Here is a 25,773-nt window from a genome sequence, read left to right on the forward strand (position 1 = left end):
TCGATTACCTTTTTTTGGAAATGCTTAGAGCTGCTGATACCCATTTCAGCAGATTCAGATTTCTCTTCAAGTGTGTTTCACAGCTTTATATGTCAACCATGTATATAAAACAGCCATCACTGGGTTTTGGTAATATTTTAAAACAAAGATATATAAAAGAAAAAAGTATTGGGAGAAAACATTGAACAGTTTCTTTAGCATCCCATTCCGGGCGATTAGTTGTTGCTGGCATTTCCTACAGTAAACATCAAACTGTGAATATTCCCAACTAAACTGCTTTTTGAAACCGAGAGCTTCTTCATTGGTGGTGTGTCATACGAAGGGCTACCTGTACTGACCTTTGAACTAGGAGTCAGAGCTCACCTTAACTTTATGTAAAATAAACCTATTTTTCATGCTTTGTTATAGATCTTGTTGTCTTTGAATCTATAGAAGTGCAAGTGTGAATAAACAGGAAGAGGAACAGAATAAAATAAAGTTCTACAAGCAGCTCACTGGCAGGTTGTGCTGTTTTTAGAGCAGGCCCGTGGGCACATGTTGTCCTCGGGGGGCTATTTGGTGCCCCTGGGCACCATGTTGGTGAGTCCTGATCGAAGATGTCCAAAAGGCTGCCAACATCTCCAGATCCAGCATATTCTAAAACAGAAGGCTCAAAAGCATCAAGCTGAACACCTCTATTCTTCCCTCCTGGTATTTACTGAAGTCGTGTCTGGTCCCAAACTACCAAATCTGCAAACATTTTTGAAATGGTGAAGGAGCAAAACGACTAAGGCTTAGTTCTCTGTTAGAGCAGCCTGAATAAACACCCCGCAGAAAAACACTTTTTCTGTTTCCAAGACCTGTTGTGCTTTAAGCACCTCACCAATGATTTTAACAGCTAACGCTGAGCCTTTCTTTTAAATTAACATATAGACTCTGAACCTTCTCCCCACAGTAAGCACCGGCATCAGGGATGTTCTCTACTCAAAAAAAGGGTGTTTTTTTGTTTTATATCAAAAGGGGGATTTTTTTTTTTTTTGCTTCTCTTTAAAAACAAAAACACAAAAAAAAAACATTAATTTAGTCAAAACAACTCTTCCAAGAGCTAGATTTTATGTAAATAAAGTTAGAATCATGTACACATATCAGTGTTAAAAGTGAGCCAAACATTCCACCATAAGTTATACAAAGCATCACTGTAGCCCAGATAGAACAATTATTCTTACAATTTTATGAATACATCATCATCATTAAGAGGTTCATCCTACTGCATTAAAATACCCTTTGGAGTGGGAGCCCCTATCCTATGTACAACTTCAACACCAGCCCATAAAACTCATTCCACAAGCATTTCCCACTATTAAAACGCCACTGATATCCACTTGGTGCACATCATCAGAATTGTTCTGTAGTTTAGGTCAGCCCTGCACAGGGATTCACACCTTTTGCACGAGTGACTGAGGTCAGCGCTTGGTGAACGGTCGCAGCATTAGCATTGAAAACCATCCATGGGAGGAACGGGTTGCTATGACACTCCAAACAGATGTGGACCAGCAAGAAAATCTGTCAGGTAAGACATGCAGTACACAGAGGGAGCCATCAGCGCTCATAATGAGCTCGGCCCGCTCTGTCCGGTCAGTGCAGGAAGCGGCTGATGTCCTCTTGAATCTCGGCCTCGTCCCAGGGCCCGTGGATGTTGTCCTTGTGCCTCTGCAGACTGACCAACAGCAGGGGGCAGATTAGCGTCACGCTCACCAAGGCCAGGGATAAGAGAACGGCTCCCCCGAGTGACTGCGACCCCAGACCTCCGACCCCCCCGACGCAAACTCCCACGCACGCCCCGAGAAACTGGCCGGGGGCGTTCTCCCTCAGCCTCTGGAGCAGACAGGGCCACAGGGCGAACACCAGCAGTGCACAGGTGAGCATGGCGAAGGTGTGCAGAGCCCCGGGTAGCCTCGAGGCCAAGCACACGGAGGCAAACAGCGCGGCGTTTAGAGAGAGGCTGCCCGGGGGCGAGGGGTGGGCGTAAGGGAACGACACCAGGTGGGCCAGCAGCATCAGGGCCGACATGGCGTACACCGTGTCCGTGCTTACAGACTCCGTCAGCGTTTTAAGGACCGGCGAGAAGCCGAAGGTGAAGGAGAGGAAGAGAGCGGCGCTCTGGGAATCGGCCAGACGCGTGCGGTTCTCGCTGCAGGATTCGGTCTGAGATGTCAGCGCTTGGTACAGTCCATAACCCAGGAGGGCACACATGAGGCTGGTCCAAAGCAGCGTCTCGGGGCTAAGGAGACCCTTGGAGAGGAAAAAAAACAAACAAGATGTTTACTAATCAGACGTTTCATTTAGAACATGAACAGTACGAAGAGAAGAGCTGCTCCGCGGTCGTACCTGCTCCATGTAGAGCCAGAGAGTGATAAAAATGGCCACGCAGGACAGCTGCTGTCCCACCAAGCCCGCTTCCTTCACCACGGCCCAGTAGCGGTACTGCCGGATGCCCTCGTTCCTCCGCAGTTCCTCCAGGAACCTCTGGTCCACGTAGTTGTCGGGAAACGGCTGCCGTTCCCACAGCACCTTCCGCCAGGGCACGGACTGACCCGGGACCCCATCTGGCCCCATTGCCCTCCTGACCGGACAGAAACACGGAGAGAAACAGGAGTCTGAGCATCACGTTTGAGACACTGGCCAAGGAAGCCGTCGGTTCAGTCTTGTTTTTGCAAAGTGCATAATCACAGGACAGGCCAGTACAGTGTATAGCTAACTCAGAGTACCTCGTGTTGAGATTCTAGTAACACTGCTAACTTGGAAAAGTTTGAGTTTAAAGACCCATTCCAGTTTTCTATACCGTAACAAATTTACTCTGACAATAACGTTTGGCGCCGTTGTGGATGAGGAAGCTGAAGCAAACGGTGGGACGACAACAATTATTTTTGAATTCTTCCCTCCGATTGGATTCCATACCTAGTTTCTTTTTTTTTCCCTGTATCTGCTGGAACGATTCAAGCTGCTCTGACTGCAGGCAATGACGGTCCTCTGAGACCTCTGAAGTAAATCTATCGGACCACCGTGGCGAGGATTCTCATCTGAAGCGGCCTTCTGCTTTGGGTGTTCTACCGACCACCTGACCTAACTGGCTCTGTTTGCCAGGTGGATCGTTTAGTGTGTCACCAGGTGGGATACCAGGGCTGGGTATCATCTGGGGTGAGACGATTCGATACGATTCTCGATATAGCTCAGCTTGATTTGACTCCAATATCAATATTACTTTCAAATTAAGAAATATTATATTTATGCTAAACTTGTTAAAAACTGAGATATTAACAGGAAAATAAAGTGCATTTGGTTCAATGCATTTAACATATCACAGAAACCAAATATTCGCCCAACGTCTGATTTTAGGGATCCTGAAATCCTGTCGGCTGTTCTGCAAATTCGTCTCACTTGCTCTTCCTCGCTGTGAACAGTAATGGTGCGCTTTAATATCGCCCCCTAGGGGTTGGGAGGTATGTGGATATTGAAAGCCAGAATATCAATATTAAATTGTTTTTAAAAACATTGATATTAATCTTTGTATCCATTTTTATGCACAGCCCTATGGGATACCCTCATTTAGTGGTGCACCCATGAAGGTATTTATCAACAACTCCCCCCCCCCCCCCCCCCCCCCCCAAAAAAAAAACACCATACTTTGCCATAATACATAATATGATCTCCAAGGAAAAATCTTTGTAGCAACGCCTCTTAAATGCTTCATAAAATAAAAGTGAAACTGAAGCGTATGTGTCACCCCTGAGATGATGCCTATAACATCCAAACTGGCTGGATTTGTTTGCCCATGGACAAAGAGCAGACAGCCACTACATCCTCCCAACCAATCACAAAACGCAGACCCAGGCCGTCACCAAGCTCCGCCCCTTTAAAGAGCTCAGAGAGCACATGTTCTTTTTTTTCTTTTTTTTTTAAGAACTTGCAGTTTTGGTAAAAAATTGGTCGACTAAAGGGTTAAGTTTGAATTCAGTGTTTGTGTGTTCAGTATTTAAAAATAGGTTGCTATGCAACAGCATAAAATGGTCAGGGCTGCGCTTAAAATATATGTTTTGAATTTGTTGATATATTTGTTGATCGATATAGATCAATATGATTTCTATTTTATCTTTTTTTCCTATATCGTCCAGCCCTATGAAGAACAAACACACTTCACTCGAGTGACCACTAGATGTCCTCCTCGAGCAATGTTAGCGAAGCCTCAAGTAATGAAGCCTTTCCTGCGTAAAGTGTCGACCACCGACGGCAGGTGCATGGATGGCGCTGCGAAGCGCTGGAGTTGGACTCATTCCTGATGGAAGTGGCCGCAGATCATTAGAAAAGACAGCGGAGGCTTGACGATTCCCTCAATGCATTGCCTTGACCAGACCTCAGCCAACGTTGCTCCAAATGATCGATGGATGTCTTTTATAAGGAAATCTGGCCACTGGATCTTTACAAAAACGTAATTCAGAGGGCAGGAAGTGATCATGTTGTACTTAGAGGAAATGTAAACTAACAAGCATTTGAGTTGCTCACTGAAATAAGTGATCTTAAGCATAACTAACGAAAAAAAAAGGTAATTCGCAGTTTAATTTGCTCTGATCGCGGGAAAAAACATTTACAGACTACTGAAAACTGTAACTTAATTAGTTATTAAAACAATCCAGGAGAAGAACATTGAATTATCTCCAGGATCGCTCTTTTCTGGAATGTCATGGAGTCAATAACAAACTGAAATCCACGCAGAGCTCTAAAACTTTTTATTTTTTTTAGAGACAGCAGGATGAATCTGTGGCAGTGGGAGCCGGTAATGGCACTTCCGGTGGCACTCGGGCTGCCACCGCTTTAGCTCGTCCCAGCTGCTCCCTTTGAAGGAGACTTCTTAATTAAAAGCTGCCCATAAAGATGAGCCTTTAAATCCTTTATGCCTTGTGTGGCGTCAGCAGGGCGTTGGTTTTCGGTAATAATTTTAGCTTGATGGAAAACCGACAGAAAACAATCCGCAAAACAAATGAAAAAAAAGGGCACATCTTGTTTTCTAAAGTTCATGCAAGCTCCCGCTGGGAGCTTTCAACGGCGATAACGAAATTTAGCCCAGAAAACTACTCAAGCTACTGATAGCGTTGGATACAATTTCAGAAGTGCTCGTTCCTAATTACCACGAAGACAGTTTAAAGAGCAAAATAAAAGCTATAGCTGGGATGTATATTTGGTGTTGGACGGCTGGACAACCTGGACGGACCAGTTCTTCCGGTTTGGCGTTAATATGAAAGCAGCCTCGTTCTACTAAACACGCGTTTAAACGCAAAAATATGTTCAAAGCTGATTACAGTATCAGCATTTAAAATAAAAAGTGTTCACCTACCTAGGCGGGGATTTTATTCGTCGCTATGGGCGCAGCAGCGTTGACCTCATGGTCCCGGAAGTGAAGCACTCAACTGGGCTCTCACAGCGCCCCCTGTGGTGGGAATTTAAAAGCGTGACACCGTCCGTGTGTTCTGAGGGCCACATAAACCAGTTGTCAAATTGATAACTAGATAGCCTACATGTTATGATATCAATAAATTTTAAATATATACACTAAGTACATACATATATTTCGATAAATTAATGTGAGTAACCATTTGAAATATTTATAATATAATTTTTAAATTACATAAAAATCTACTTAAATGTGGAAATAGTTAACTATCATGTTATGTCATTCTTTTTGTATTGTAAAACTATTATTCCACAGCCCAAATAGCCAGGATGACCAACCCGTTAAGCAGTTGTGAAGCTCAGCCAAAGCATTTATATTATTTAATATACAGTATGCGAAAATCAAGGTTTAATTGATTAATTGCATAATCAATTAAATGCATAATCCCAAAATATTTACACATGTCTGCAAATATTGTTACTCTTTTCTTTTATGTGATGTATTTACAATCATATATATAAATCCCTTTTGACAAATAATCTTTCTTTGGTTGTAGCGTTTCAGATTCAAAATATCTGCCAGCCATATTGTCAATGGTTTTATCTGTTTCTTGACAAGGTGTCCGTGCTGAACATATGTGGCCCCTTCTCTATTGAACTCATAAGACGGAACCAGCAGATCAGCACGTCCTCTAAATGGTATCCTCATATCTTTCAGCTTACAAGTCTTATGGCTTAAAGGGTTTGTGTTCCACTTTTAAACGTTCCTGTGTTACGATGTCTTGTAAAGCCTCTCAGAACACAGACCACATTCGCTTCTGCCCGTAGCAATGCCTCAGAGGGAAAGAGAACCTGCCGGTGTCAGCTGTGCATCGAAGGAGCCGCAAACAGCCAAGAAAACGGTACGTACTGTCAAAACAGCCTCACGGAAACCAGAGGTACACTCACCGACAACAGAACCCAATCCCAAAGAAAAATGGCTTTCCAACTTTTTATGAAAAGTAACATTCCAGTAGATACATTAAAGTTTAAGGGTTTTAAGGCATACAGGACTTCAGCAAACCGCAGTGAGAGCCCTCCAAGGAGTGGCCAGCCAACCAACATTGAAAAAAAGCAGTGTATGCATACTTCATCCAGGAGCTCACAAAACAAGCCACAGCATCATCTTACTTATCTCAGTTAAGTTTAGCGAACCTGACGCAACAATAAGAAAGAGTTGCAAGGTAAAAAAAAAACAACGGCGATCAAAACGAGCATAAAGGCCCGTCATACATTGCCCAAAAAAACAAAACACAAAAAGCATTTTGATGATTTCCAAGAGTTTTGCCGAAATATTCTGTGTACTGATGACACAAGAGATCAACTTCTGGGAAGGCGTGTATGCCATCACATCTGGTATAAAACATGGTGATTGTATTGTGAAGGCCAGGTGGAGACTGCTTCTCTGGAACGTGGATGATGGAGCCATGGCGGAGCCATGAATCCTGCTCCCTACCAAAAAATCCTGACAGACAACGTTTCTGCTCCTGGCCTCGAGTTCAAGTGCTCTCTGGGGTTATGCTGCGTGACACATAATTTATCTCTGAAAGGCTGAAAAAGAACACAAATTAAGGTTTTTAAAGGGCCTACTCAAAGTCTAGAGTCTAGACTGAGATAAAATGGAAATGCTTTGAAAAACTTAATCAGGCTGTTCATGCTTGAAACCTCTCAGTGCAACTGAATGAAAACAATTATATCAAGAAGAGTGGATCATAATTCCTCCACATAAATCTAAGAGGTTCATTGCTAGTTATCCCGAATGCTTTAATGGCACTTGTTGCACCAAGGTTGGCAAAACAAATGATTATGTTTTGGGGACAATTGCCCTTTTACAGAGAGGGAAGTTGTTGAGAATAGCGCTTTTCATACAACTGAAAATGTCTGAAACTGCTTCCAGCATTTATTCGTGTAATCTTTTTCTGGTGTTAAAATTTCATGATCTGAAACATTTAGGAAAGACAAAAAACAAAAAAAAGTAAAAACGGAAAAGATCTTTTGGGGACTAATGGCTCAATGCAGGGACGTGCAGAGGGGGGGGGCGGGGGGGGGCTTGAGCACCTGCCCCTTTGCCCCTTGGTGCCCAAAGTGCCCTTTTGTCAGTTTTTTTTTTTTTTTTTTTTTTTTTTTTTTTTTTTTTTTTTTTGTGCGTGTTTGTTGGTGTGTGTGTGCATGGTGCATGTCCAAAAGAATAATAATTTAGATCTACCGTGGCTGGTTACATGATCCACATAACGTACCCTCACTCTGCCCTACTTTTCCTCTCGCAGCTCCCAGCTCCGCTGCCTCACGCTGGCCAGTCTGTCCTGCCCACTGAGCTATATAATACACTGGAGTGCTAATCACCGTCTGTTTGAACGAGTCGCTTTGAAGCCACCAGCCGCCATATTGGTACTCCCTATTTCCCCCCAGTAACTAGGGAATATGTGCGCTACAGCATCGAATAACGAGGATTTTCTCATGTTCAGGAGGGGCTTAAGACTTTTAAAATGTCAAATGCCATATACTTTTATGTTATGTTCTAAAACTATCAAGTACTGAGAAAGTCATGTGCTGAAATATTTTGCATTTTATTCATTTAAATATATATGTTTAACATTTATAAATATATAAATAACAATGTACAAAAACATATATTTACATATGTGTATACATATATACATATACACATACTTATATATACATATATATATATTTATTATGAATAACATGTAAAATATTTCAGCACCTAATTTCCTAGTAGTTAATAGTGTTAGTACATCCACTGACTGTAGAATTACCTGTGAAATATTTTCACACAGTCAGAAAACTGCTTGTTGTTGCAACCAAATCCTATGGGATTCTGTGAGAGTAGGGAGTAGCAAGATGGCGGCCAGTGACTTCAGTTTTTCGGCAAAATCAGCAGTCCAGTGTATAATATAGCTCAGTGGTCCTGCCCCTTTAAATCTGCAGCACACTTGACTGTGCTCTGTGCTGTTTAACTCCACTGTCATTGGTTATACTGCTTTAAATCCCGCCTTCCCTCTTTCTGATTGGCTGTTTTCTAGTCTGTCCTTGTGCGTGCTTGCTTGGAGAGGAGATTTCAGTTTTACAGTTATCATACAGGAATACTGTGGTTACCACAATTAATACTAGGCTACGGAACTAGTCCCAGTTAAGAAACGAATTATCTGCAGTAAAATAGGTGAAAGCTGCTGAGTGCAGTTCTGTAAAGAAGCAGGCGAGAGAGTTTTGATTTATGGAACTTGAGAAATGTAAGTAACCAACGTTAGCATCTCAAAATAGCATCTAGTATAATGCATTTATCAACAGAAACCTAATCTGTTTTATAAAACTAAATATTTTGTGCCAGGCTGGAGTTCTGAAGCCGGCTGGAAAGATGGAAAAGCAAAGACTGTAGACTATTAAAAATTCTGATTCTTAGCCACAGCTGCCTGAAAAAGAAAAGGTGAGGGTTTCCCTTTTACCAATATTTCGTTGCTATTATTGTTTAATTTTTTTGTTGACCCTCTGATGCAGTTCAGGTATAAATAGCAGGTGATATTTCTTTTATATGATATACAACACAACAACACTATATGCTGCCTAAACAACTGCTATATTTTGTTTAGACTTTTACTTATTTATAATAGCGTAATTAGGATTTCACAAAATGATAGTGCTATTTATTTCACTATTTCTACTTCTAGAATTAGAATTACGACAAATACAACCGAGGAACACTATTTACATTGCTTTTATTGTACAAAGATTTCCACACTGTCTATTAGTAAATTAGTGCAAACCAGGGGCGGAGCTAGACATTCTTATCATCAGGGACTTAATCCATAAAATATTACTTCATTACGAGGGTAATTTGGTACACCAAAAAAGTAAAAAGTATTTAATCTGTTGATATGGTCGTAAAATGTATTTAATATAGGCCTTAACGTATCTTAAAGTTTTATCTGCTGTTCTTTATTAGTCTTACTAGTATATACCAATAGTATGTGGTTCTCATTTGAGTGATGAAATGGACAACCACTCATGAAACAATTCAGTTTTGGTGTCACCAATCTTACTCAAAGTACAGTATTGGGTCCTCCATGCTCCTTATGTATTAAGATTTACTGCACATTTAAACATCGACAACTCACTATTGGTAGGGAAATAATTTAATTGTCTGAGAAGATGTAGGTAAGGAGAAGCTGTTATCTACTCTTCAGATATATGATGTAAGAAATGTGTTTGGAATGTTGCAGATGGTAAAAATTGATAGGTCTCTGTTGCTGGTAAGTTCAAATGCAAACTTTTTCAAAGTGGGAAAAAAGTCTCAATTCAACGTTCATCAGATCGGGCGCTGCTTTATAATTTATAATGATAATAGAACTTTAATGATCTCACAATGGATAAAGTCACTTCTGCATCTTTACCCATCCCCTTGGTGAGCAGTGGGCTGCCACTGTGCGGCGCCAGGGGAGCAATCGGGGTTAAGTGTCTTGCTCAGGGACCCAGGATGGTAGTCTGTGGGAGTTGAACTCAGAACCTCTGGGACCCAAGATCAATGCTCTAACCACTAGGCCACCAGATTAACAAAAAGCATCTAGTGTGTGTCGTGCTTATAAAATTTGTATAAATGTAGTAAGAAATACTGCTTTTCTCTTTAGACAGAAGAAACGCGCCCTGACGCTCAAGTCAAGCATAAAGAAATAGGAGCATGCATACTGCGTAGGACCAATGATGTCAGAGCAATGAAGTGTCCCTAGGGTTAAAGTTCAAATCAAAGTTCAAATCAAACCTACGCCCTTGATTCCATGTTACATTCTTTATAGTATGGGTTGGTACATTTCAGCCGGATGTATAGCAAGGTATGTTTCTGTATCGTGTTTTAAATCCGTGCCCCATGTGCCCTCTTTTAAATTTGAGCACCTGCCCCTTCAACGGTCTCTGCACGTCCCTGGCTCAATGTCATCCACGTCAGGTCCTGCTAGGACTTACCAAACATTTCCCCACTGCACTTTTCTTCTGAGCAGTTTTTGATGAAGCAAAGATTGCAGTTACTTTGATCACTTTTCCCTCCAAAATAATTATTAGTAAAAAAGAATTTGTAATCATTTCTAAATACCAATAAGAGGACACTACTGACGTTTGTACGACAGTCTTTGTTAGTCTGTTTAAAAACAACCATTTTAGGAAAATGGCCCATTACTTTGCGTTTTCATTGCATGTGACAAATATTTCTTACAGGTGGAGACAGACATCAACGGTGTTTCCAGGACTAGATCATCCACATGGTATCTGATAGGAAATTAAGCATCATGGATCAAAATGAAAAAAAAAAAAAAACATTTTAAACTTGAACAAGAATCCCAAATATCTCGTTTCATCTCTCCAAGGACTCACTGCTCAGAAAGGCCGCCTCCCCCTGAAACGATGAAGTGTCTGATCATCACAGCTTTACAGCCCCGCACGAAAAAGGTGGCAGATACCCAATAAAGGTTTTATCTCTCCCAGTAAAGCAGCATGTTCTCAGGTTTGAAGGCGTTTTAATGAGATGACAGAGACCAAAGCAACCCCTGCTGCTGCGCACTGCCTCACAGCTGGCAGAAAGCAGGCTAGCACACCATTCCCATGCTTACAAGGACGACTAATTTGGTTGTTAGGAAATATTTCATGACATGGAGGGAAAACTAAATAAGAGCGATGTATCGCTCCGTTTTTTTTTTTTACTACAGTTGCAAGAGAGCACACAAGCAATTGAAAATTAAGCTGTGGATTACCTTTTTTTGAGTATATCTGCATCTTAATCAAAATGGCAATATTTTAGAAACGCCAGAACATGTTTTTCAACGGCAATGATGAAAATCTTCTATTTTAGCAGCAGTAGGAATAGTTTTCTGTTTCAATAAAAGTAATCAGATCACCCGATGCAGCGATAACCCCCTGAGAACCATTGCATTTTATTAGAAATCTCTTGCCAGCCCATGCAGACGCATAAAGAAAGACACAGAGGATAAATAATAGGCTTTTTAAAATTTATACACATCTACAAGTACAGGACATAGGTGGGTAAATGTCAGGGTTCCCCCAACCCGCCTCCACCGCTCCATCAGAATCGTAGAAAATATTTTTAAAAAGAGTAACAGAGCACTTTATTCCTTCTTAGTAACATACAAACACTATAAAACATTTTAATAATCTACCAGGATGGCTAAAGCACTTTAAAATGATCAGAATTGTTGTTTATAATTTTATTATAAGAATACCAGAATCTTAACAAACACACCCATACAGTGATGAATGCTGAGCAGACAAATGACTCCTATATGCAAAATAGATTAAAGATGAAAAAAACAGGGAACAAGTCATACAATAAATTTGCATAATATTAATAGGTGCTTGAATTTATGCACTTTAATCATAAGGCTCTACAGTAAAGGCCTGATCTCATGATGCAACTATAGATAGAAGGGGTCAAGCATTGAAGTCAAGTAAAAAAAAAAAAAAGAAAAGTGAGGGAAAAACAAAACAAAGATAAGCCACAGCAGGTCCTTAACAGAGAAGAGGCAAACAAAATGAATGAAAACCTTCAGTATTGGACCTTTCCTTAACACTCCAGTGCTCAAAGCCAAAGAAAATGAATTAAAAATGTTGTTCAAAGGCAGTGCAATAATCAGGAGATTTGAACAAACATGTATGGATTTAGCACAGACGGCAGCATCTAGAAGGCTGACGCAGGTGAGGATCGTGTTACACGGAGCGGCGGTGACCTTCCAGGTGTCAGTCAGACCGAAATAGACTTCTGTCACTGGACAGACAAACGGACCGGGCGTCTTCCCCGGGTAGGTGGGCTGTAAGCGGACACCCAGCAGCCGCCGTGGATGCCGTGGATTCCTCTCCTCCTCCACGGTCCTCCGGGTTAGCAGCGCAGCCCCGCCCACCCTCTCCACACACCTGGCTGTTGAGCGGCGGCGTGGAAACAGGGCGTGGCTGATCTCAGCAACACTCCACTGACTGACAGGTAACAATTCAAAGGTAGATTCGTTTTAGACTATTTAAGACTTGCTGCCCGACTGGTTTCTCCTCCTTCTCCTGGTCGGCAGAAATAAGTTCTCCAGGCAGCAAGCCTCTTCTTCATCTACTTTCACTCAGAAACAGAATATTAGCTAATTGCCCGCTCGCCTGGCAACACTTTGGCTCAGTAACAAAAATAGTTGCATATCGTAAACATGCTTCTTCTGACATGTTCTGTAAACCGCTACAGCAGCTAAGAAGGACCTTGTGACAGTATAAAGCTTTAAAGAGGGAACTTTTTTTTTTTTTATATAGAAAGATAGTTGAGAGGAGAGATCGGTAGTCGACACTGAACTCCAGGGGACAGAAAACCAAAGCGACAACAGTGGGCGGATTTGTCCTGAACAAACGTCTCTGCTGACGTTTGAGAGACACGGCGGTACTGAGGAAAACAACACGACGCCCCCTAACGCGGCCGCGCTGACGAGTCGGCTCCTGTCCGTCCGGTTGGGGCGACGTTATGTGCGGATCTTCCTTTTGTCCTCAAACAGCGAGCGCACCAAATAGACCTGCACCGCCGACACCACCATCATCACCGCCAGGTTGACCACCGACCAGAAGTTCACCCTGTCGAAGTTGCTCTCCTGCAGGTTGCGGTCGCGAGCCTCGAACGCCCGCAGCAGCGTCTGGATCTGCACGCTTTTCCCCAGCCGAGACTTGACGCTGTTGATGGTGTCCTGGGGGACAGAATGCAAAAATGTCGTTAGCTAGGCGGGATCTGAAGAGAGCTAGCACTGCCCCTTTCAAAGGGTATCCTGTCCGCTTGAAAAGGCCAGATGCTGCCATGATACAGCCTTACACTTCAGCGTAGTTCACTGAGATTTTACGCGAGGTTCTTCAGAGAACATGAAGCACCATGAAGGCCAGGGAACAGCTGACAGGTCAAGGGAGAAGGTTGTGGAGACATTTAAAGCAGGGTTAGGTTAGCAAACAATACCCCAAGCTCTAAACAGCTCACTGTTCAATCCCCCCGTTGGCTTCAAGAGGCCCACAGTAACTCTGGAAGAGCTGTAGAGATCCACGGCTCAGGTGGGAGAATCTGTTAAGAGGATTAGTTGTGCAACAAAAATCTGGCCTTTATGGAACAGTGTAGAGCTGGGCGATAAATCGATTTAATCGATTAATTCGAATTTACAATTGTTTAAAAATTTTATTTTTGGAAAATCTGGATTTTATTTTGCCAATACACTCATTGGGTTTCCATGAAGAGAACAGCATGTGATGCTGAATATATGTTTAGGCAAATATATTGTCAAAATATTGTTAAGTGGAAACTTTTTTTTACCGTAATACGAGGTACTTCATTTACTTTTTTTTTTTTAACTTAGTTTGAAGTTCACAAGTGCAGTGAAGCCTGTTCTTAGCTCAATGTGTAATACCACTAGCAGCAAATGTTTTGTTATATTTTCATTGTTTATAATGGCACGGCTGCCATCTTGTTTTACAAGCATGTTTCACAGCTTGTTTTTAGTTGCACTTTGAATTCAGGTCAACTCCCTGACGAAATGCTTGACATAAAAGCAAGGTTTTAAAATTATTTCTTTAATTTCTTTTTATGAAACAAAAAGGAGGGAAAAAAAAAATCGATTAATCGGATTTGGTATGATAAAATCTGAGATTTATTTTTTAATCCATATCGCCCAGCCCTAGAACAATGAAAAGAAGAGAGGCTTGAGGAACCCTGTGAGCAGTTTGCTGCCAACCAAGCAGGGGATGCAAACACGCGGGAGAACGTTCCTGGTCAGATGAGACCAGAACGGACACTTTTTTGGCCAGCGTAGAAAGCGCTACGTCTGGCCTGAAAACAAACACTCTACCACGACAACACGCTGAAGCACGGCGGGGGACACAGATATTTGGGATCACAGAAAAACTGCAGTAAAAACAGAAGCTCGACGTCTAAAAACGACTAAATGTGGAAACATGAAGGGTCCGATAGGGAATGCCTGCTTAGCTACGCTGGTGTAAAAGCTCCTAAGCAAGCTGTGCAGTCAGATGTGTTCCTTCCTCCTTGAGAAAACAACTTCCTCTACATCTGGAAAACACCACTTCCTGCTCTTTACCGCGTCATGCCTCTGTGACTTCTGACACATAAAAGCCATTCTGACAGCGGGGCAGCGTCACGGCAACAGGGAGCTGGCGTCAGACGGTAGAAGAGAGGTCCTGAGGCTCTCTGCTCTTGTGACATACGCCGGTTTGCTTAGGATGCTGTGCTGTGGGGGAGCTTTATGGCACAGGGACAAGTCTCTCAGTGGGAGACAGCAGAGGAAAAAGATTAAAACAAACTACGCGGGGTTGTGCACAGATTCCCGCCTCACCATGATGTCTTCCAGCTTCATGTCCAGAGTATCTATCCCAATGACGTGCTCCTTCCACTCGTCCGGGTCCTCCTCCGTCTCCATGTTGTCCAGGATTAGCTCGAAGAACACCAGCTTCTCCGACATGGAGCTGAACCCGTTGTCGAAGCAGAACATGTAGTCGCCGTCCTCCATGGTCTCCACGCTACGAAGGGACAGAGCGAGCAGTGAGAAACCGCGAACGTCAAAGAGAGGAGGACCGACCCGCGGAAATTTCCACGGGACGTGCTCCGCAAGTGGCTCACGTGTGGACGCCGTCCGACTTGCGCTGATCGCTGAAGAGCAACTGGCCGGAAGGGGAGGAGATGAGGAAGTCCACGTCCAGACCCGCACCGTCCAGCACCTGTCGATGGAGGGGGGGGGGATAAAGGGAAGAGGAGTTCAGACGCTGATCCTGCCTGGGGCCAAACAATTCATCCTCATGAAATGCCAAAAGATGTGCTCACAAATCCAAATTAGACTATTATTATTACTACCTTTACTATTATAGCCATTACTCGTTAATCACAAGTTCACTTTGCCAGCATTCAGTATTCACAACCCGTTAATCTTCTACATTTTTGCCTGTTGCCACATTCCAACTACAAACTTGAATGTGCTTTATTTGTTGTTGTTTTTTTATGTGACAGACCAGCAAAGACTGGTGCATAATTATAAAGTGGAATACAAACAATGGGTTTAACATCACTTCCGAATCACAATCCAAAACCTTTGCCACTGCATAGGCCCCGTTTGATCCGATAAATAAAATCCATCTTAGCTGTCCGTCTTCATTTTTAGTCCGTAGATTAAATAGTTTTGCTTCAGTCTCAGTACACACAGTAGTCCTGTGAAGAACCCAGAGGCTGGTTCCTGGACCAAGAGCATGATGGAGATCCAGGAACTCAGCAGACAGGACCGAGATAAACCTCTGGAGGGGTTTAAAAAGCTATAAACAATATCAAAAGCTTTAAACATCAATTCAATTCAATTCAATGCATTAAGCAGTAGAGCAGTCAAAAGGCTCATGGTTACTCTGTGGGAGCTGCAGAAAAAGCCTGCTCTGGTGGAACAATTTGCCAACAGGACAGCTGATAGCCATGTTCCCCCCAAACTTGACCTTTACGGTAAAGCGGCAAGAAGAAACCATTGTTATAAATGCATGTTTTTTATTTTTTAACATTCTGAAAAATCACAGCTCACGAATAAAACACTTTTAAAGTTTCTGAGCTGTAGGGAGACGTGACAGCTGAAGGGGGCATGGACACATTTGCCATGTTCCCCAGAAAAACCCCGGTCGTAGATTTAAAATGAGAAAATATGGTTCTCCTTCTCATGTTCTGCCACGTCTAACGCGGAAAGTTTAAACCTACAGGCTTAATATTTGAGGCTAGACACCAGAAGATGTGGAAACTGCCCGGAATGCCCACCTCGGTGGCCATGGCCAAACGGCATTGCTAAAGATCTGATCTGGGTCAGAGGGAGAAGTCCATTTTGGGAAATAAATCAGTGCAATGACAGGCAAAACTGGTTCCTAGCGATGTGGTAATTAAAAGGTGAGCCACGAAGTCAACTGACTCCACGGATCTGGATTTAAGCGATCTAAGCCAGCTAAGCACTGCGGTGGCTAACCCACAGTCCCGGTCTCTGCCAAAAAAGTTTATGACCTGATATTCAATCTCCAGGGAAGCCCCTCTCTTCATGGTCTGGAAGAAGCACTCCTTCTTGCCGGCAGGTAAGCTGAAGGTGAAGTCGCTGTCCGTGCCCTGGGAGAAGGAAGCGAGCGCCGCCAACCTGTCCGAGAGCAGCGAGATAAACACGGCCAGCACGCAGAGAAACAGCCGCAGCGGCTCCATGCTCAAACCTCTGACCGCCAGAGTCCGAAAGAGCCACAGCAGCAGCCGAGTTACGGAGATGAAGTTAAAGCTCCGGCGAAATTTCTCTTTTTTGACGTTCGCCCAAAGTTGACTTGCGTCAAACTGCGCTCAGCGAAGACCGCTGGACGATCAGGACCCCGCCTGTTCAGAACTACAGTTTAATTATTTATCACTCAAATTAATATCCCATCAAAATATTTTTCCTCCAGATATTATTTTTCCTCTTTAACAAAATATAAAAGGAATAAATTGGGCCATTAAACAAACAAGCAAAAAATAAATAAATAATTAAATCATTAAAAAAAATCTCCAACAGGCATGTTTTATGACCCCTTATTCGGTTTGCCATGTGGAATATGTAGTTCTTTTTTGACAGGTGGTTGACGACTAAAAGCAGCGTAAAGAAAAGATACAACAATAAATTGAAATGATGTTCGAATCATAAAGTGATGTTAAGATTTTGATTTAACTTTAACAGTTTAAACATTTTACACTTTAGCTGTTTTGGTTATTTCATATCCAATTTTTCAGATGTGAAACGGAGCTGGCCATATGCCTTATTTCTTACTCACTGAGGTTTTGCTTGGTTATTTGAAGATTTAAAATAATCAAACAAGGGGTTCAGAGACCTGTGAACACAGACATCATGGCCAATATATCGTTTTTAATCTCTTTTAACATTTCTCACAAGCTTTCCCATGATCCTTTTCGTAGTTTATATGTTTGAAGTTGATCTCAAAACCTCACACGTGTTGATTATTCGACCCCAAGTGAGGTCCCAATCTCAATCTTGATAACTACAAATCTACTGTGAGGAATTGCGTGTTACATGACTCAGTGAAGAGACTACAAGAGTCACAATCAAAGATGGTGAAATTAAACGTCATCAGGAAATATATATATATATATATATATATATATATATATATATATTACGAATTTGTATTAGTACTTATGAAGAATTAAGATAGAAAAAACATAAAGAATCTTTATTGTCACCATCTGTTACCATGGTGACTTTTTTGAGACAGACACTGTCTCAGGATGTAGACAGATATCATCTTTTTTTCTTCTCTTTTTACACATGTATTCATCATGTTATCATCGTACACATATTTATTCACACAGAAAAATCTACTGAAATACAACGGTTTAAGTGCATGGATATTATATAGTTTATTTGACGTGGTTGCGCTGTTTTATCTGTGAGTAAAAAATAGAAGGAATGGACAATATGGGAAGACATGAGCACAAAATATGGTAGAATTACAGATCATACAAACAACAACAAACTAAAGGGATCTCTGGCCTAGAACAATGGACGTATCCTTACATTAAACACAATAATGTAACAGAGCACAATCTTACTGTTGGATTTATACGCGACTCGCGAGGCAACGTTCATCTCGTACCTTCAAAATAGTTGAATTTTTAAGACAAAAAGCCCAAATACATGAATAACAAGCGTTAAGTCAAGCGCTTTCCTTTGAACCCAGGGGCGATTGTGCAATGAGTTTAAATAAGACGTCATTTACTAATCTACATTTTCAAAAAGTATGACGCGTCCGGCTGTACGGTCACCAACTCATCCTCAACGCTGGAGGCGGGGCTTCTTATTATCTGTGACACTGCCAAGTCTCCTATGATTGGCCAACACATTTCGTTGCGGGATTTGATTGGCCAGCCGTGGGGGAGGCTTTCAGTTACTCGGAGCCCAGCAACTGGTTTGTAGCAGTGGCTGTTGAAGCCGGGAAGGACGAGGACTGAGATGTCCGCGTAATGAATTATCCCCCCCCCCCCTGAAGTGTGGGTCTTACTTTCAGGGCACCGTGGCTTGCTTGTTTCCTAATTAAAGCAGACTCACGGCTAACACGCAGCCAGCTTTCGGTGTATTGTCCAGCCGCGACAGACCAGAAACGAGCCAAATAGCGAGGATGTCGGTCCCCGCTGGAAGATAATGAAGAGGCTGCGCGTTTTGTTGGTGTGCTTCATTGTAGCTCTCCTGTGCTGGTAAGCTCGGCCTCCTGTCTTCCTTCACTCACCGTGTTACGACATGTTTGACAAATGGGCGTTTCGGCAGTATTGGTTGACCACGTTTTAAGATACATTTGTGCCCCGGCATGTTTATCTGTTCCTCGTCCTTCCTTTTTTTTCGTAGCCCTGTATTCACGAGTGCGAATGTTTACAGAGACGACTCCCCCCTCCCCTGCTACATTAGCTAACAAGATCTGCTTGTTTCAGCGTGCTGTGTTCAATATCCGAGAGTCTGGAGAAAAGAATTGACTTTCCTCCCCCTTCTGCTTATCATAGCTTACCCCCATTTTCTGTTGAAATGGCTGTTAAGGTGGTTTAGTGAGGCCAGCTGTTGATAGCAGCTCAGCTAGCTAAATCTGAGTTGATCAGTGTTGGCATATGTTACTCAGCTGCATGAATGCATCATTCATGTAGGTCAAGAAATGCAGAAAATACTTTAAAATCTAACAAGCAATAGATTTATATAGCACATGTAGTAATACCCCCACCCCAAACTGCATAAGGTTACCAAAAAAAAATCTTTGTTTTTTTATGCTAACTAACAAATGAAAATGACATATTGTGACACCTATTTACTATATACTATTTGATTTGGCTAATAAATGAACTGTTTTTGTTAAAACCCCGTTAGATAAGCACAAATCATTTGGAGAGAGATTAGAATTGCACAACAGAACGATAAAAAAAAGAAAAGGAGGCATTGATTGGGGTATCGGCAGGACAAATGCTGTTGTTTCTCCTAGAAATTAAATGCACCTAAACTAAGAGGTCCTGCCCTTCTGAATCTATAAACCCTTTAACACGCAGCATGCACATTTTGAATTGATAACAACCAGAAAAAGGTCAAGGGGACATGCGTCTAAATAGAGGGATCGTTTTTTTGTAACCCCTGGATTTTCTGTGGGATTCAAAGCCTCCAAGGTTTGTAAAAAAAGAAAAACAGTTGTTGTTTTTTTTAGTCTTTAAGGAAAAACTGGTGACTCATAAAAAAACTGATTGTTAAATCTGAGGCTGTGAATAAATTCAGAAATGATGTGTGCTTCGGCCCAGTTAATGATGTAAAATATTGGCAAATTTTAAGGCAATGTCCAAATATAAGGATCAATGTTAAACAGAGGTTGTATTGTGTAAACGATGCACGTTTTTAAAATAATGATGCGTGTTTAAGCAGGTTTTTTCTTTTTTTTTCTTTTGTAGCTCTAACACAACTCATTCATTTGCTTAATCTCAGAGGCACGCAGCAGGTAACAATGTGCTGGGTTTGTAGAATTGGATTAGCAGTCCAGCTAACGTGCCAACTTTATCCAGATTGTTGACTCGGGAGCAGCCAACTAACCCAGTGGAAGCATGCAAGCTGTACTTCCGATTCCCTCTACGCTTTGTTGTTTTAACCCCCCCGTGGAGTTGTTTTATCTTTAAAAATGTAAAGGGTTTCATTTCATGCATAGTTGAGACATAAAAGTATTTTTTTAATCTTTTGCCATCTTTAGTTTAATTCCAAAAAAACTTCCTGTTATGGAACCATAAGTTTTGTTTTTGTAGACGAGGCAGGAGGATCACATCCTCATAGCACCGCTTGTTCTTCTCATTTCCTCGTAGCGTCGGATCCCGACTTTTTATGCTCATGTTTTATTGATCGTGCCAGGGGTTGCTGCTTTGTGATGTCATCATTAATAAATAAAATCACCATTTCTAGGTCAGTAAAGTGCAGAACCACTGCCGTATTCAAGCTTCGCAAAGAAAACGTTCTGGGTTTGGTCAAAAGGAAAAAAACTAAATTTGAGTGTCATAAATTTGATATTCCACCTATAAACAAATTATAATTATTTTTCCCCCCAAACTCCTATAGAATTCCTATAGATTATTTTTGAAGACATGTTGTTGCACAAAACATGCTTAATGTGACTTTTTATCCACGGGATAAAAAAAAAGGGAGAGTTTCAAATCCCGCCATGAAGTGGACCGACACACTGTTCTCTGCCTTTAAGAACGTTATTCAGAGATGCAGATTGACAGAGAGGTTATTTTTGATCAGTTGTCTATTTAATTTGGTAATTGTGACTGAATCAATTAAAAAATATTAGATTGAAATGAGCTGGATGACATAACTTTTGATTACAGCCTCTGAGGTCAGATGTTTTGTAGGACCCTATGACGGTATTGCTTTTTTCCCCCTACATACCCAACCCCACCTAGTGATTTAAAAATAATTTTTTTTCTGTTTTCAGGTATACCACTTCAGTAATTTCAGATGTATATGCGTTTGTCTCAGAAAAAGAATACTACAGTATTGTTTTTAAGCTGAATGAATAAAGGATAGGATGGATCTGAGAAGCCGAGGTTTGCTCCGACAGACCAACTAACGGCTGGGCTCTGATCTGCTCACCAGTCATCACTAATGCAAAAGCCCTTTTTAGCGTGCTGCCGTTGGCTTCTCGTCCCCTGGTGCCAGCTCTCGCGGATCCCCTGTAGGAAATGGCGTAAAAGAGGGAGAACGCAGTCCTTGCGGCAGGGAGCAGTGATTTTAGCTCTGAAAAGCAGCTGTTTGTTTAAAGGCTGCTGGTAGATCTCTGTAAGTAGGTGTGGCGCGCCCAATGCGTTAGCGCTGCTTAAAGCTGCCGGGGCTAATGCTGATGTTTCTGCTGGATTATTTCTTGCGTGCGTTCCTCTCGTCCCTTTGTACAGGCTGCAGTACGCAGGCCCACTGCTTTCTGTGGCTGTCAAACTTCCCCTCCGCTCTCACGTTGTCAGCAAAAGGGATCTGGCTTGCTTTCACGGCACTCTGGCTCAGGCTGTAGAAATCAGCGCTGCTGGTGATCCTGTGAGCCGTTTACGTGAAGGTGCACATTTCCAGCCAGGTGGATAGTCAGTAATGATAGCTTACCAGCAAACAGATGTTTTTATTTTATCGCTCTCTGTTTAAAGGTAATTTTTACCGCATTAAGTTTTATAACAGGTTATGACTGTCTTTGTGTTTTTGTGAAAGCTATTTTTATATTTTAAACTGCCTCGGTGTCAAAAAGAATCATATTTTTAAACACATTATATTTGCAGAGGAGCATTTTAAACAAAGCGTGTCTCCATCAGCTCGTTTGTGGATGTCCTATAAGCTTATTAGATTCAGTCGTTTGAAGATTATTATTATTATGCAACATGATTAGCACTTTAAAGGATAATTCAGCAGCCGGTTTACCAGTTAAAACTTTTAGTTGTGCTCTACAGACAGAGGATAGCCAGGCAAACGCAGGTGGAGCATCGGCAGGGGTTTAAAAAGGCTGGATTTTGGAGGCAGTTGAATTCCGTTTGCTAACTAGATTTGTAATTTTTCTAAAATTTCTTTTTGTCAGGTTTTTCAGGTAGAGTTAAAATAGCTCGTTGTGTTGTTCTTGTCTTTTGAACATTGATCCAGTGGGGGCGGACGCTGGCATGTTGCTTGTCCAACCTGTTTCTTTCTCAGATCACCTATGAGGATGAGGCGATGAGTTTTAGCTCTCATTCTTTCTCCTTCTGGAGCTTTCTCACCTCGTGGCAGTACCAGAGCCTTTATCGGGCTCTGGTACTGTCCACTCGGTGCGACCGCAGTCCATATCCAACTTTATCACAAAAAAAAAAAAATCTGGTAAACAAATTAACCTTTATTAATTTCTTAATATTGATTTAGATTAAGCCTGTTTGACCCTAAAAGCCCAAATAAAAGCCCAAATATGATGCCAGATGTGCTACCACTGGCCCACACACAGGGCTCAGCCAGTGTCCCTGTGCAGTGAGGGTGGAGGCGCCAGTTGATTATCATTTGGAAATGAGACCAACAATGTCCTTTTAAAGCACTGGTGCCAAATGATTGTTATTCATACTAACCATGCTTTTATGTTGCAGCTAAAGCTAGACATTTCTGAGGTAATATGAAAAAAGTATTGAGTGAGTTCACCTACAATCTCTGTTCTTGAGAGAGTTGTGATTGCCGTCTACATTCGGCATAAATGAAATGAAAGCACTAATTAAATGAATTGCAAGGAGAGTGAGAGTAAAGTAAAACCACAGCATCCCAAGGGTTAGTTCCAACAAGTGATATTTGGCTAAAGAGAAAGCGACGTCTTCCTCTGAGATGTCTGTAAACTACAACTGACATTTCAGGCATTGATTTACTTTGGAAAACCGTTTGAGTTTCATATTATTTTTACTATAAAATGTTTTTATAAACATTAAATGTTTTCTGGTGGTGAAGGAAAATGAATTCCTAAATAAATTAGGAAATAAAAGCACTCCCAGCACCTGCTGTAAAGCGTATAAGCGGCAGATCAACCGGCCAATGGGCGCCTTGGTTTTAACTCAGTTTTAAAAGCTTTTTATTTCTCAGCCTTTGCAGCAACTAGAAGCACATTAACACGGGTTGGTCTCTGGTACCGCCTCAGGTCCAACGCTGTGGTCAGCCTGATCCAGTTTTCCGCCGTGCGACGGAGCCGGGCCTGACACGGGGCATTGTTCCTGCCCGCTGGCCATGGAGGCTAATGAACACAAAGAGCTCTCTCGCTCTTCCCCTGCTCCACTTTTTCACCGCACACTTCTTTGCCTTTGGAGATGAGTCTTTTAAGAAGATCGTTCAATCAGAGGTTTATCTCCAACTCTGAAAGTAGTAAACCTTCAACCGGCCCCACTTTTAAATCTCAACAGCTTGTTTTTGTGTCAGTAAAAAAATAAAAGGCCGTCTCTCTGCTGCCTTGCAGGAAGGCGTTATTTCTCTGGGAGTAGGTGCTTTGAGTTGAATTCAAGCTGGTAGCCTAAGGCTCTGTCGGTGGTTGGAAAGAAAATACTTGTTTTGTGTGCTGCTGAATCATGTTCAGAGGGTGGGGGCGGTAAAGTGTTATTTTTTTTTTGGTTTTTAAAGGTTGGAGGAAACGTCATGAACGTTGTAACGCGTGTGTTTGCCTGTATGAGAAGAGGGTGCAGCTCAGGGTAGAGGGCGCAGGAAGAGACGGGTTTTAAACCACTGATCGAACATGTTTTTAGTGCTCGTGTGTCCGTGAGCTTTCTAAAACCTAGATGCAGTAAAACGGCCTTTGCTCGGATTGAGCTTACTTCACCGTCCCTGCTCTCCTGCACAAACAGACCAGCTGTTTTTTTTTAAAACTTTTTTTAAACCCCTTTTCCACCCTTTGCTTTTTTGTTGTTTATTGTGATTTTTTTTTCCGCTGCTACCGGGCAGCTCATACTCCCAGAACTATTAGTTTTTCTTTTTTTTTTTTTTTTGTACTGCTTGTTGTTACAGCCTTGTTCTCTGTACCTGTGTTTATGAACTGTTTATGAAGGGGCGATTCACGGAAAGAGACCCCCGTGAGGGGCTGACTGTGGACCCACTGAGGAACATGGTGTACTGAGGATGTTCGACTGACGGCGGTACATAAAACATTCACCATCAGCTGGCTACTTAGAGCAAGGTGCTGAAGCTGCAATATTTAGATGGCGAAACAATATCAGGCTTCAATTACATGTTGTTGCTTTGTCTCCTAAGTATTAAATTAGAATAATAAAGTTTGTCCTTTTCTTTCATGGTTCTGCCGGCTGTCCCGACAGTGTTGTGCTATTGACGTTGGCCTAAACTGGCCCGGATGAGCTGTGGGGCTTCTGCTTTCACAGTGAATTATATCAGATGAATGAATCCTTCCCTCCCTTTGTCCTGCGCCGGCGTTCCCAGCGTCGCATTCCCAGGCCCGTTTGATCCCCGTCTGGCTGGAACCGGCGAGGTGCTCTGCAGCACTACGCCGTAGCCGTGGCTCTTTTCCTCCTTGCTAAAAGGAAACGTGTGGATCCCATCAAACCTTCACAGCTAAACTAGATTTTTTTTTAAGTAGAACCTAAAATCATACTTCTACGCTCTTAAAAAAACCCTGTCAATAATATATGTTAAACTATTAAAGGATTTATACCCCTTTTAAACTTTTACCCATCTCATTGTAATTTATAAGATCTAATGCTACAGACAAGAAGAGGGAATCACAAAGTGTTTTCAGTTTCGAACTAATAAAATCTGCAAAGTGTGGCGTGCCTTTGTTTTTAGTGTCTTTTTATTTAATGTGATGCCTTAAAGAATATCCAGTGCAACCAATTGCTTTCTGCATTCTTTTAAGTAGAGCCCAGAGTGAGTGAGTCCTGTCAGCTGCTGGGAGAAAGCTTTAGACTCTGGCTGCAGAAGTTTTGCAAAGACGACCTGACAGAAACGGTTAAGTCTGTCTGTCCACAGCTGGTAGAGACTCCACACAAAGGATTACGTCTGTAATCGCAGCAGCAGGTGGATCGACTCAGTGGGGTTGACTGTAATTATACTTTTTAGGTTACTTTGCTATAAAAAAACAACAAAAATCTTAACCCACTGCTTCTTTTCCTGTGACTAAACAGCGCTGTACTAATGTACGTTGGTCTGAAACACATATTCTCAAAACGCATTGAAGTGTGTGGGAGCAATGGTGGAAAATATTTAAGAGGTGTGAATACTTTTGCAAGGCAGTGTCTTTGGACTATTCGACCTGAGTGGACCTTTTTATTGTTGTCTGACAGTTTAATGGATAATAACTTGTTCTGGCTAACCGTCTTCATTACCGGACTTTATTAGTGTGACGTGCAAACCTCTGTCCTCGTGTGGGGTTTTCCGTCAGAGGGCCTCTGGCTTGTTAACAGGATCCGGTGCTCTTGGTCACCTGGTCGAGTCGACCTGCTTGACATTTGCAGGAGTGTCGCCAAACAGAGGCGTGTCTGTCCAGCTCACCCAGAGAAAAGCTTCTGTGTACATTTGGAAGGATTTGTGTGCGTCACACTTTATTGTGTTCGGGGGGGGAAAAAAGATTCCTGGGGATCAGATAGCCAAACAAGCTTTAGCAGTGACCTAAACTGCTCCGTATTACACTGGTATGTGACCTTTTTTTTTTGTTTTGTTTTTGTTTTTTCTCCAATGTTTAAATTTGGCAGTCATTTATTAAATTGTTATCTGGCATTCATAGGAATCGAGATCAAGTGATTTT

The 25,773-nt window shown here is 42.1% G+C and overlaps 3 protein-coding genes across 7 annotated transcripts in view; 1 reads left to right on the forward strand and 2 right to left on the reverse strand.

Annotated features, from left to right (window-relative positions):
- Window positions 1-1,058: 1,058 nt before the first annotated feature.
- On the reverse strand, window positions 1,059-5,481 carry pigc (phosphatidylinositol glycan anchor biosynthesis, class C). 2 transcript variants are annotated; one of them, XM_012866405.3, is made up of 3 exons: window positions 5,369-5,481; window positions 2,368-2,599; window positions 1,059-2,271 (listed from the first exon to the last, which is right to left on the reverse strand). In XM_012866405.3, exons 2-3 carry the CDS (start codon window positions 2,593-2,595, stop codon window positions 1,615-1,617), a joined length of 885 nt encoding a protein of 294 aa, XP_012721859.2. In that variant the 5' UTR covers window positions 2,596-2,599; window positions 5,369-5,481; the 3' UTR covers window positions 1,059-1,614. The 2 variants fall into 2 exon arrangements, with proteins under 2 accessions (XP_012721859.2, XP_012721858.2); XM_012866404.3 differs by having other exon boundaries at window positions 2,368-2,602; window positions 5,369-5,470.
- A 5,972-nt stretch (window positions 5,482-11,453) lies between these two features.
- Window positions 11,454-16,861, reverse strand: tmed5 (transmembrane p24 trafficking protein 5). Its single transcript, XM_012866408.3, has 4 exons — window positions 16,517-16,861; window positions 15,116-15,213; window positions 14,832-15,015; window positions 11,454-13,190 (listed from the first exon to the last, which is right to left on the reverse strand). The coding sequence occupies exons 1-4, from the start codon at window positions 16,703-16,705 to the stop codon at window positions 12,972-12,974; spliced, it is 690 nt and encodes a 229-aa protein (XP_012721862.3). The 5' UTR covers window positions 16,706-16,861; the 3' UTR covers window positions 11,454-12,971.
- Window positions 16,862-18,439: 1,578 nt separating this feature from the next.
- Window positions 18,440-25,773, forward strand: part of suco (SUN domain containing ossification factor) — a 44,670-nt gene continuing 37,336 nt past the window's right edge. For all 4 annotated transcript variants that reach the window (XM_036141436.1, XM_036141437.1, XM_036141438.1 and 1 more), the window contains exon 1: window positions 18,440-18,736. In XM_036141436.1, coding sequence (XP_035997329.1) covers window positions 18,684-18,736 — 53 coding nt within the window. In that variant the 5' untranslated portion in view covers window positions 18,440-18,683. The remainder of the gene's footprint in view (window positions 18,737-25,773) is intronic.

The sequence above is a fragment of the Fundulus heteroclitus genome, chromosome 9, assembly GCF_011125445.2.
Source record: "Fundulus heteroclitus isolate FHET01 chromosome 9, MU-UCD_Fhet_4.1, whole genome shotgun sequence".
In the NCBI taxonomy this organism is placed as follows: Eukaryota; Metazoa; Chordata; class Actinopteri; order Cyprinodontiformes; family Fundulidae; genus Fundulus; species Fundulus heteroclitus.